Raw genomic sequence first — 13786 nt, 5'->3', positions numbered from 1 at the left:
GAACACAGCTTCTCAGATCATCGCTACATCAGTTTCAAATTTGATGTTCATATCACCAAGATCATATTTCCGCCAAATGTTAGGAAAGCTGACTGGAATAGGTATAGGGAATCGTTCAATATGATGATACCGGAAATAACAGAGACAAATATGAGAAATGTGCAAGATATCGAATACGCAGTGGAGCGGATTACTAAGGCCTTCAACATCTCACTGAAAGCTGCATGCCCTAGAGGAAAGCCAAGGGGGAAACATCGACCACCATGGTGGTCTACGGAATTAAGTAATATGAGGAAATCCTGCAGGAAGCTCTTTAACAAGGCAAAGTCCACCAGAGCTTCTGAGGACTGGGACGCTTACAAGAAGATTCTGAGAGGATACAAGCGAGAACTGAGAAAGGCTCAGCATAACTCTTGGAATGATTACTGCAGCAGTATTGAGAATACGTCCGAGGCTTCCAGACTACGGAAGGTTCTAGCATGCACCAACTCCGCTCCAGGTTTCATTAAAACATCGGAGGGCAATTGGACAACGTCCAGTGAGGAGACGCTGGAGGTACTATTGGACACACATTTTCCTGGAAATCAGACGGTTGAACCATGTACTGGCGGTGCCACAGTTGCTCAGCGGTCGTTTCCTGTCGAGGAAATTGTATCGGAAACTAAAATCCCCTGGACCTGATGGAATTACTCCGGCGGAGTTACAAGCTGTAACTGACAAAATTATCCCCTGGTTGTCGGTGATATATAAAGGATGTATCAACTTATCATATATCCCAGGAAAGTGGAGGGAAACAAAAGTCGTCTTCATACCTAAAGCGGGAAAAGCCTCTCACTCGAGGGCGAAGGATTTCCGACCAATCAGCTTATCCTCATTCCTACTTAAGACTCTGGAGAGGATGATAGATATTTATCTTAGAACTAGCATCGATTCAAGTTTGTTCTCGAAACGACAGCATGCATACTCGAAGGGCAGGTCTACTGAGACCGCACTACATGAACTAGTCAGCTTTATTGAAAGCTCACTATCTGTCAAAGAATACACAATCGTGGCGTTTCTAGACATCGAAGGGGCGTTCAATAATGTCCATCCGAGCTCGATATTAAATGGACTGACAACTCTGAATGTTGATCCATGTATACTCAGGCTGTTAGACGAACTGCTAATGAAGAGACGTATTTCAGCCACACTAGGACAAGCAAACATACAAAAGTATGTGAACAGAGGCACTCCCCAAGGAGGAGTTCTATCACCTCTTCTTTGGAATGTTGCTATAAATAGCCTTCTGGTTACTCTAGAAAAAGAAAGGATAAAAGTGGTGGCATACGCAGATGATGTAGCTCTGGCAGTCAGGGGAAAATTCCCATCCACAATCAGAGATATTATTCAGAGGGCCCTCCGGATGACTGAAAAATGGGCGAAAGACAATGGTCTTGGGGTAAATCCCGCAAAGACAGAATTAGTCATGTACTGCAAAGATCGCAAAACTCCCACGGTTAGGCCTATTTCCTTAGGGGGTATTGAAATTCCCTTTGGTGATTGTGCAAAATACCTTGGCGTTATTTTGGACAGGAAGCTGAACTTTAAGCTTAATATTGAAGAAAGGGCGAGGAAGGCAACTGTAGCTTTGTACTCGTGCAAAAAGGCAATAGGAAAAAAGTGGGGACTAAAACCAAAAATTGTGCATTGGCTATACACGGCAGTGGTTAGACCTATAATGCTATATGGTGTTGTAGTCTGGTGGCCGGCACTTCAGAAACCGACTGGTTTAGATAAAGTTCAGCGTATGGCGTGTTTGTGTATTTCAGGCGCATTCAGCAAGACAGGAACAAATTCCCTTAATGTCATGCTGCATCTATTGCCTTTAGACATTTTGGCCAAACAGTCAGCTGCAACAACGGCTGTGCGGTTGCGCGAACTATCGCTGTGGTCGGAAAAAGGTTACGGTCACAGTTCTGTCCTCAAAACAATGTCAGATGTGCCTAACGTAGTGGATTACACTTTGGCGAGTCCACTTTTCGACAAAAAGTTTGAGACTCTAATCCCCAACAGTGAGGCGTGGTGCACACAGACCCCGGGGAATAAAGAATATATAGATTTCTACACTGATGGCTCCAAATTGGATGGACAAGTGGGTTTCGGAGTATATTCTAATGATTTGGAACTTCGAATAGCGAAAAGATTACCTAATCACTGTAGTGTTTTTCAGGCTGAAATATTAGCAATAAGAGAGGTGGCGAATTGGCTGAGAAGTAATGTTCCAAAAATGTGGGCATTAATATATACTCAGACAGTCAACCTGCAATAAAATCCTTGGACTCTGTGTTCCTCAACTCGAAAACGGCCATCGATTGCCGCAAATCTCTCAATGAGATGGCATATTCACCTAATATGGGTGCCTGGCCATAGGAACATACCGGGGAACTGCGAAGCCGATGAGTTGGCAAGGCTAGGGACTACCTTACATATTCCAGGGGAACTAGAATTTGTTGGTATGCCCCTAGCTACCTGCAAGCTCATGCTGCGTGAGAAGGCTGTTATGATGGCAAATGTTCGATGGGAGAATTGCAAGGGTTGTAACGACACCAAGCAAATATGGCCCCATTTCAACTTAAACCGCACACTAGATATGCTAATGTTCTCGAGACGTCAGATATCACTCCTGATATCTGCTATAACGGGTCGCTGCCTGATAGGAGATTTTGCAAAAACTATTGGCGCGAAGTATAATGACTATTGTATGAGCTGTCATGATGCGGAGGAAAAAGAATCAATTAAACACCTCTTGTGTGAGTGTCCTGCATTTTGTGTAAAGCGCAAGCAACTTTTAGGAGCATATAGCTTCAGATTACTGGCTGATTTGAAAAACGTTAACTTAAGCAGTCTGCTAATGTTTTTGGAACAATCTGGTTGGTTCAACAAAGAAAAATAATCAAGAAGGTTCAGCGGTTAAAACTAGAAGTGCCCATATGTAATAGGTACTTTTAGTTAATGTGGTATCACAATGGACTGAATAGTCTAAGTGAGCCTGAATCTTAATCGGGCTGCCACTTTAACCTAACCTAACCTAACCTCGGGTCAATCCGGCACAAAGAACCCGCTGCCGTGGGATTGCAGTGATCATGCACGCACAGAAAAACCATGTTTGGACATGGTTGCCGCATCCATTTAATGATTATCTAGAGCATGTAAAGGGTGATACGGTCAAAATTTGGTCAAGGGAAAACGCGTGTAAATCGGTGAAATTGTTTATTTAAAAAATCAAATTAAATTTCTTTTTCAAGTTCAATTAGTATAAAATTCAGGAAAAATATTCAGTTAGGCTTTCGCTTTTCCAAATCCGAATTGCCGGGCCTCACGCTTGACACCTGCCATCAGATTTTGTACAGCCACCTTGTCCACCTTCTTTGCCGCAGAAAGCCAGTTTGCCTTGAACTGCTGCTCGTCCTTAGCAGTTTTTTTGGTCTTCTTTAGGTTCCGCTTGACAATAGCCCAGTATTTCTCAATTGGGCGGAGCTCTGGCGTGTTGGGAAGGTTCTTGTCCTTGGGAACCACCTGCACGTTGTTGGCGGCGTACCACTCCATGGCCTTTTTACCGTAATGGCAAGATGCCAAATCCGGCCAAAACAGTACGGAACAACCGTGTTTCTTCAGGAAAGGCAGCAGACGTTTATTCAAACATTATATGCTGCTTTTCAAGCCACAGGTACAGATGGCTTGCCAAACCAGATATTTCTTTGCGAACAGTTTTATGTTCTTGAAAATATCTGCTACCTTTCCCCTTCCTTTTGCCGTATAAAACTCCTGTCCCGGAAGCTGCTTGTAGTCGGTTTTGACGTAGGTTTCGTCGTCCATTACCACGCAGTCAAACTTCGTCAGCATCGTCGTGTACAGCCTCCGGGATCGCGCTTTAGCCGTCGTATTTTGTTTATCATCGCGATTTGGAGTCACTACCTTCTTGTAAGTCGATAGTCCGGCTCGTTTTTTGGCTCGATGCACGGTTGTAGACGATACACCCAGCTTATTTGCGGCATCTCGGAGAGAGAGGTTAGGGTTTCGCTTGAAACTACCGGCAACTCTCTTTGTCGTCTCAGCGGCTTCCGGTTTTCGATTTCCCCCCGATCCAGACTTCCTGGCTGTCGACAAACGTTCCCCAAACACTTTAATTACATTTGTAACGGTTGATTTGGCAACTTTTAGCGATTTTGCCAGCTTTGCGTGCGAGTAGCTCGGATTTTCGCGATGCGCGAGCAAAATTTTGATACGCTGCTCTTCTTGCTTGGACAGCATTTTGACAACTGAAGAGTGAATTCCAAAATCAAAATAGGAGCAACATTCTACACACACACACTTTCAAAATGAGGGGTGTTCAGGTTTTTTAAATGCAAAATTGAAAGAAATACGTCAAGTTTATATTGACCAAATTTTGACCGTATCACCCTTTCATTGCCGCGAAAACCATGTATTTTGTCTTTGTAAAAATAGTATTCGAGCGGAGAAAAATGTATGGTGGCAATAAGCATTTGAATGGTTCTCAAATACCGCAAACATGTTCTATCACTTAAATGATAGAATTTGAGTCCATTAAATGGTCGGGAAAATCATGTACCTGCCCATTCAATTTTTTACTTTTTTACAGGGAAAAAAGTATTTTATAGGTTAAGTATAGACATGTCTAAACCCGTTACCATAAAGACCATTTAATTTTTTAATTTTTTGCAGCGAAAAGAATTTTATAAAAACATTGAGCAGGTACACACGATTTTCATTTTGCGCGTCAGTTGTGTGTTGATTGTTTCTTGGAACGGACGGAGAATACGGATTTAATGTTTTGTGTTAATTTATTTATTCAGAAGTGGAACGTGGTTTTATGTGAAGACAAAAAAGGAAAGTGTAATTGAAAAAATGTACCTGTTTTTTGTTCTCCTTTGATATATGGTATCATTTATTTTTATTTGCAGTTACATGATGTCTGCGTTTGTACATTTACCGGGCACGCAGTAAATATGGAATGATTACTTATTGTTGAAATTGAAATAAAATAGAGTGTGTAAAAATATATGATGTTTGCATTATAAATACAAATAAACAATGAATTCGTTAATAAATAAATAAATAAAGTTAATTTTGTGTTTTCTTTTCTAAAGTGGCGTCCTTTTTTCGACGATGAAAAAAGGTTTTTCATAAAGATCAAAACATTTTAGGTTGTGACCATGTTCTTTTAACTAGAAGAAAAACATTTTTGACCAGAACATTTTAAATCGTGACTAGTGTCTTTTTTAGATGAGGACAATTATATTTTTCTTAGAACCATGTTCACTGAGCCAACATGGTTGCAGGTGAAAATGTTACATGGTCGCCGCAAAAATAGCTCCTATCATATTATTTTGCTCTTCAAATATGATTGTGACAATCATGTTTCTTCTCTGCGTGTGGTTAACGCCTACTAATCAAATAATTAAGTTACCGTTCTGACATTTGATAAAGTAGTGTTATATATTAATCTCAAAAGATATGAGACCACTAAATGGGAAATGCCCCTTAAATAAGTATCATAATTATAAGAAGTTCACATTCTTGTTGTGCACGATTCAATAAAGAATACAAATACATAAATCCAAGGATTGTTTACAGCCAATTAAACAACATGAAAATTGTTAGTCATGGTTTCATTTGTATTGAAAGAATTTAATTTGATTGTAGTAAATAATGTTTTAACACGATTTAACATATTTATCTAGCAGCTTGTAGTAAGAAGTTATGGATGTCTGCTCGGTACCGCCTGGTATATAGCTCGCATGTATTTTTTTTGCTCGGTCAAATGCTTCTACGATGCACGATCTGAAAAAGAAAAATGTGTATATGAATGTCTTGCTATAGGTTATAAGTTATAACAGAAAACATTGGAAAATATTCTAAAACGGCATAAGAATACACAGTTGCACCGCCTACAACAGGATCCCAAACCATTGTGCAGTCTAAAGGGTTTGCCCTAATCAAGTTGACAAATATAATATTCCTTTGTTGGTTAAGTTACTTTTGTAGTTTACACGCAGAGAAGAAACATGATTGTCACGATCATATTCGAAGAGCAAAATAAAATGATAGGAGCTATTTTTGCAGCGACCATGTAACATTTTCACTTGCAACCATGTTGGCTCAGTGAACATGGTTCTAAGAAAAATAATATTGTTCTCATCTAAAATGTTATTATATTGATAAAAAGAAGTTTGTTTGAATCAAATAATATGATAGGAGCTAAAATGTTATTATATTGATAAAAAAAAATTTGTTTGAATGAAAAGACAATGGTCACGATTTAAAATGTTATGGTATTCATTAAAAATGTTTTTCTCCTAGTTAAAAGAACATAGTCACAACCTAAAATGTTTTGATCTTTATGAAAAAACTTTTTTCATCGTCGAAAAAAGGACGCCACTTGAGAAAAGAAAACACAAAATTAAATTTATTTGTTTGTTTTTATTTATTTATAAACTAATTCATTGTTTATTTGTATTTATAATGCCGTTCAAGCAAACAACATATATTTTTAAACACTCTATTTTATTTCAATTTCAACAATAAGTAATTATTCCATATTTACATCGTGCCCATCAAATGTACAAACACAGACATCATGTAACTGCAAATAAAAATAAATGATCCATATAGCAAAATGCAGAACAAAAACAGGTACATTTTTTCAATTACACTTTCCTTTTTTGTGTTCACATAAAACCACGTGCCACTTCTGAATAAATAAATTAACACAAAACACAGTAAATCCGTATTCTCCGTCCATTCCAAGAAACAATCAATACACGACTGACGCGCAAAATGAAAATCGTGTGTACCTGCTCAATGTTTTTATAAAATTCTTTTCGCTGCAAAAAAGTTAAAAAATTAAATGGTCACGAAAAAAATGTAAATGCTCTTTATGGCCATGTAATGGTACTAGACATGTCTATACTTAACCTATAAAAATACTTTTTTCCCTGTAAAAAAGTAAAAAAAAATGAATGGTCAGGTACATGATTTTCCTGGCCATTTAATGATCTCAAATTCTATCATTTAAATGATAGAACATGTTTGCGGTATTTGAGAATCATTCAAATGCTTATTGCCACCATACATTTTTCTCCGCTCGAAAACTATTTTTACAAAGACAAAATACATGGTTTTCGCGGCAATTACATGCTCTAGATAAGCATTAAATGGATGCGGCAACCATGTCTAAACATGGTTTTTCTGTGCGTGCAAGCTGGTTTTCAGCTTGAAAACAGAACATAGTACTCAGCTTTAAGGTGGGTATTAAGTTCGAGTTTAGCCGCTAAAAACGTCATTTTTTCACGATTACTTTTCTTTAATAATCCATTTTAAGGAATATAAACTTTGTGAAAATTTGCTTTGGGCTTTTCCCCATCAAGCTATAATAAAATTTGCAACAAATATGTATAATTTCATGCATTTTCCTTACTGATTTAGTTTTCACTTTAGCGATTTTAGCGGCTAAACTCGAACTTAATACTCACCTTTATGAAAAAACTTGTTTCGTCGTCGAAAAAGGAGGTCACTTGAGAAACGAAAACACAAAATTAACTTTATTTATTTATAAACTGGTTCATTGTTTATTTGTATTTATAATGTCGTGCAAGCAAACATCACATATTTTCACACACTTTATTTTGGTTCAATTTCAACAATAACTAATCATTCCATATTTACTTCGTGCTCATCAAATGTACAAACGCAGACATTAGTGTTGGGAAAGTAACGAGTATTTGATTACAAGTACTCGTTATTGACTAATTTTTTGAGTACTCGTTAGTATTAAATGAGTACTCAATATCTTCAATATCGTTTTATTTCTTCTTCTAACGGTAAGCAAATTGGCAGATTGGAAGCAAAAATGTAGAGTTTTGGGAAAATATTAATTAAAGTTTTGGAAAATCGGCTCTCCAAGTTAAGATGACCAGAAAAAGCAATCTTTGGCTTCACCTCAAAAACAAAAAAAAAAGAAATATTACAGAAAGTGAAAAATGTAACACATTTCTTGTAAGGAATTGCATTTGCCACTTGGTAAGAACGATTGTAATAGTGATAAAATTTGCATTGTTTCCAATCCACTGTTGATTGGCAACAATGTCCCATGCGAATAGTATGAATAATAATGTCGTTGACATCAAAACTATTTTTTCATAGAAGGTGTCGAGCTTATTCAAAAACCCTTGAAAGATCGCATTGTCTCTCACCGTAAAAATTAAATTAAATTAACGAGCCCTGTATATCTGAAACAGTATATTTTATAAAACTTTAAAAAGAAGAAAATGTTACTCAAAATTTCCCAAAATATCTTTTTTTAAATTTCTATTAAGTACCGAGTAGTCAAAAGTAATCAAAATTTACAACACTAGCAGACATAATGTAATTGCAAATAAAAATAAACGGTACCATTTTGCAAAATGTAGAACAAAAAACAGGTGTATTTTGTCAATTACACTTCACTTCTTTTATGCTCACATAAAACCACGTGCCACTTATGAATAAATAAATTAAAACAAAACACAGTAATTCCGTATTGTGTGTCCATTCCAATCAACACACGCTGACATGCAAAATGAAAATCGTGTCTACCTGCTCAATTCTAACCTATTTGCATTCGTTGCAAAGGCCTCTGGCTCCGTGAGGTTTATAGCAAAGAAAATTTAAGAAAAGTTTCAACGGAAAAGCAGTAAAATCTTTTTTATATACAGCGCCATCTCTGATTATAGCATGTACTACAAACCAATAATTTAAATTGATGGCGCAGGTGCGTGATACTTTGTTTGACAGCTACACCCTAAAAAAATCGCTTCTGTAACATATACTCCCAAACACATTATGCTTCAAACATATACATTTTTGGGTATTGCCCAAAGATTTATATATTTGATTTCTTCCAATATATAATATGTTTGAAAGCATATTGGTCTAAACAATATAATATGTTTGGCTAGTCTAAGTTCCAAACATTATGTATTTTTCCATCCAAATTCAATAATGTTGTCTTCTAAACAACTATATGTTACTATGTGAACATATAATATGTTTGGAAACATTTTGAACCCAAAAATATTATATGCTTAGAAGAATTTTCTCCCAAAGAAGATTGTGCTCAAATTTTTTTCTGCCTAATTGTATATTCCCTCACATTTTTCTCACTTCCATGAGTTTTTTAGTTCTTAGCACCTTTTTCTGTAATACAAACATTGTGGAAGAAATTATTAAATTTTATAATTTTTTTTAATTTTACCTTTTGCCGGACGGGGATTCGAACAGCGGACCACACAGTTTGTAAGCCAGCACACTAACCACTGGGCTACGTAGCTGTTATGGTCATCAAGAGATAATTATCGTTATAAGTCATATTTATATAGCACGGGAGCCACCGTGGTGCAATGGTTAGCATGCCCGCCTTGCACACACAAGGTCGTGGGTTCGATTCCTGCTTCGACCGAACACCAAAAAGTTTTTCAGCGGTGGATTATCCCACCTCAGAAATGCTGGTGACATTTCTGAGGGTTTCAAAGCTTCTCTAAGTGGTTTCACTGCAATGTGGAACGCCGTTCGGACTCGGCTATAAAAAGGAGGTCCCTTGTCATTGAGCTTAACATGGAATCGGGCAGCACTCAGTGATAAGAGAGAAGTTCACCAATGTGGTATCACAATGGACTGAATAGTCTAAGTGAGCCTGATACATCGGGCTGCCACCTAACCTAACCTAACCTATATAGCATAGCTTGCGGCGACCACGAGCCGATGCAAACATAACATTGTTTAACAGCAACATACATTTGTTGGCGACGTGGAGCAGTGGTTGGTACGTCCGCCTTGCATGCCAAGGATCCTGGGTTCGATCCCTGCTTCGACCGACACCATTTTTTTTATTTTTTTTTACATATATTTTTTACGTATATTCCAAATACGTTCGGAATATCCCGAAAAGGTTTTCAACATTACATACTACTATATTAACTTTTTACTACGAAACTGTAAAGTGTGTCTTATAAAAGACTTAAATTCAGAAAAGAACAGTGCTTGATATAAACGAAATGGACTGATTTCAAATCATATATTATTTTTTATGGCAAAAATAAAAAATTTGCAACAAAAAAGGGTTTTGTACACAAGTTTGAAATTTTCGAAGAAATTCAAAAAAAAATCTTACAAAGGAAGAATGTGAAGTCGAGTATTATATAAATATTTTTCCATAGAATCCTAAAGTTAACGATAACCATTCAAAAGCACATTATATTTAAATTCGAAACAATAATTTTACAACCAACACATAAATTTATTTAGGTGTGAACAATTGTTTGCTTTCTTTAATAATATATTCTAAAGAAAATAAACTTATTCAATTGTTGCTTTAGATCATACCCCACCAAGTTACAATACAATTTGCCTAAAAAAGTTATAATGTTATTCTGGTTTTACCGATGCGACTTTTGCCGTTAAAATGAGAAATAATTTTAGTGGCAAAACTCAAACTCAATGTCCGCTATTATTTTCGAAAGTATCCGTCTGTTTTTACATCCACACGGATGAAAAAGACTGTTTTTCATATGTTTGGCTATAAACATTATATGTTTGGAACACAAATTTTTAAACACAATATTTTTGAGTGCAAGCATATAATGTTCATAAACTAGCATAACATGTTTGGGACATATATGTTAATATGTTAGAACATATTATGTTTGGGACATAAAATGTTTGTAAATATAATATGCTTGGATGCAAACATATATTAATTTAGAAATAGCCTATAAACATATATGTGTTTAGTAGCTTGGAGCGCTATTTAACAGGGAGCGATATTGAATTAAGTTGGTGTTTGTTGCTTGTTATTACAAAATTAACATTTTATTTTTCCTTGGGCAATTGATCAGCTACTTCTTTGATCCTTACAAACTGTGTGGTCCGCAGTTCGAATCCCCGTCCGGCAAAAGGTAAAATTAAAATAAAAAAAAAAACATACAATTGAATAATTTCTTCTACAATGTTTGTATTACAGAAAAAGGTGCTAAGAATTAAAAAATCTCGTGGAAGTGAGAAAGATGTGGGGGAATATACAATTGGGCAGAAACAAAATTTTGAACATTCAGGTCGAAAACCTATGTTGTTAGCACCTATATTACCTGTTTATTTTCATAATTCATTATGATTGTAAATATATAAATAAATAAATAAAATTTTGAGCACAATATTGTTTGGGAGAATTTTTTTTAAGCATATAATATTTTTGGGTGCAAAATGCTTCCAAACATATTATATGTTCACATAATAACATATTGTTTTTTTGGAAGACAACATTATTGAATTTGGATGCAAAAATACAAAATGTTTGGAACTTAGACTACCCAAACATGTTTAGACCAATATGCTTTCAAACATATTATATATTGGAAGAGATCAAACATATAAATGTTTGGGCAATACCCAAAAATGTATATGCTTGAAGCAAAATATGTTTGGGAGTATATGTTACAGAAGCGATTTTTTGTGAGCGTGCAACATATGAAAAACAGACTTTTTCGTCCGTGTACTCATTGTTCTCTGCTCAGTGATGTTGGAAAGTGCACAAAACGATATCCGCGACAGTTAGTTGCTGGAACAGTCATAGGGAACGATGGATATCCAGTTTATCGTTTGCAGTCAACAGATGATAAAGGTCGAACTATCAAAGTTAGCGTTCAAAATCAACAAAATAATATCCAAATGGGCAGATACGACAGTACTAATGCAGCACTGTAGCGTTTATTCTCATTTCAAGAACCCCAGTTCCAGATCGGCCTTAGGTGTTTTCCACCGATGCAATAGGTGGCATGTATACTGTTCATACTAGAAATGATGAATGTTTTTCTTTGCGACTGCTGTTGGTTAATGTGTGTGGACCAAAATCATTCGCGCATTGGAAAACTGTGAATGGCTACCAATGCCAAACATATTGAGAAGCATGCCAAATATTGGGTTTGCTGGTCATTGGAATTTAACATTTGCTGATTCAGTTGTTTCATGAAATGCGTACCAAATACGGACGCGTTTCGCAATTATCATCACCACATGTTTTCCTTCACAACCAATTCAGTTATGGAACAAATACAAAGACGACATAAGTGAAGATATCTTGCATCGCTTGCGAATTCAAACGAATAATTGTGACATGCAAATAATCGATGAAATCTACAATGAAGGATTGATTCTGATTGAGGATCAATGCTTGACTATTGCAAACAAGCTATTGATTCATGTAGGAATGATTGCGCAATTCAACCAAAAATTACGCCAAGAGCTGCAATACAATATTGATACATTGCAGGAATTCGTTCGAAATAATGGGAAGTTCCAGAATGAGCAACAATAACAAGTATACGAAAAATTAATGCAAGCGGTGGACAATAATACTTGTTGTCTATTCTTCCTGGGCGCACCTGGAGGAACAGGGAAAACATTTGTCATTTCATTGATTTTGGCCACTATTCGATCAAGATATCTTTGGCGTTTGCGTCATCTGCAATGGGAAAATTGTTGATGCAATACAAGCTCATTGCTTTGGTGCATTATGAGTGCACAATGGCACATAAGAAATTACTTGAAGTACACACTGAAAGATCTTTGGCGAAGTAACATCTTTGGCGGATTGATGATATTGTTGGGAGGCGATTTCAGGCAGACGTTGCCAGCAATTCCCCGTGGAACACTTGCAGATGAATTGCTTGCCAGGAGGCATCATCTTAATACAATAACGTAAAAACTTTATCGCTAACCACTAATATGAGTGTTCAACTTCCGAATGATTAAAGTGCTGCACAATTTTCCACAAAATTGTTAGGTGTTGGAAACGGAAAAGTCCCACTTTATGCGACATCTGAATTAATTACTCTTACCAACGACTTTTGCCGATTTGTAGACTCTCAACTAGTCTAGCTGCAGCATTCATCCAGTGTACAGACGTGTTTAAAACCGTATCGGGTATCAAACAAAGTTTTTTAGTTTTCGATAGAAAACCAGTCACTCGAGTTTAGTTGTGAACCTACACTCGATTTTGTTGACTGCAATTAACACAACGGTTCTGCTATATTAAATACCGGCAGATCAATAAATAAACACCTTAACAACACAAACAAATATACTAGTGAAATTCATATCCAATATTTACTGTATAAAACTATAAATAAAACGATAAACAAACTGATAGAGAATCAATTCAGTAAAACAGAAATAATTGTTCTAGTTACCCAGATAAAGGGACAGAACAGCGCTGCCAATCTCGTGATATTGATCTATGATACAATCAGCCAAGGCCAGTAAAAACTTGCAATTATCAGCTGGTTAATCATCAACAAATCCAATGTGCGATATATTGCAGAATGTCACATAGAAGTGCATTCGAAAATATCAATATATTTCGTTTTAATTGGTTCGAAACCGCTGAATTAATGATAAATTCGTGAACGTGTACACTTCTCCTAATTTTACTCAAGAGAATGAAACCCATTTTTATTGTCTTGCAAGTTTATACAGAATACCTTTTATTGGAAAATTACCCAAACAAACCTATTGTTATCCAATTTTCGTAAATGTTAATGCATTCCATTAATAAATAGAAGATTTGTTTTTATCGCGCGTTTAATAATGTTTTGATCCTATCAATACGATTTTTTTATTGTTTTTTGTTTTTTGATGTTAAAAAAATAATACCACATTCAAAACTTTATTTCCTTAACTATTTCTTACATACACT

General features: G+C 36.1%; 1 protein-coding gene across 3 annotated transcripts in view; it reads right to left on the bottom strand.

The window, feature by feature from the left end:
* The window catches only part of LOC142232660 (protein ABHD18), a gene marked incomplete in the record, with an annotated part of 369540 nt that overhangs the window by 77673 nt on the left and 278081 nt on the right, over positions 1–13786 (bottom strand). Inside the window, 1 exon segment of one of the 3 annotated variants that reach the window (XM_075303303.1) lies at positions 5655–5841. Coding sequence (XP_075159418.1) covers positions 5715–5841 — 127 coding nt within the window. 3 annotated transcript variants of the gene reach the window in all.

This window comes from Haematobia irritans, chromosome 4, assembly GCF_050003625.1.
Source record: "Haematobia irritans isolate KBUSLIRL chromosome 4, ASM5000362v1, whole genome shotgun sequence".
Lineage (NCBI taxonomy): Eukaryota > Metazoa > Arthropoda > Insecta > Diptera > Muscidae > Haematobia > Haematobia irritans.
This window is presented reverse-complemented; position numbering and strand designations above follow the sequence as displayed.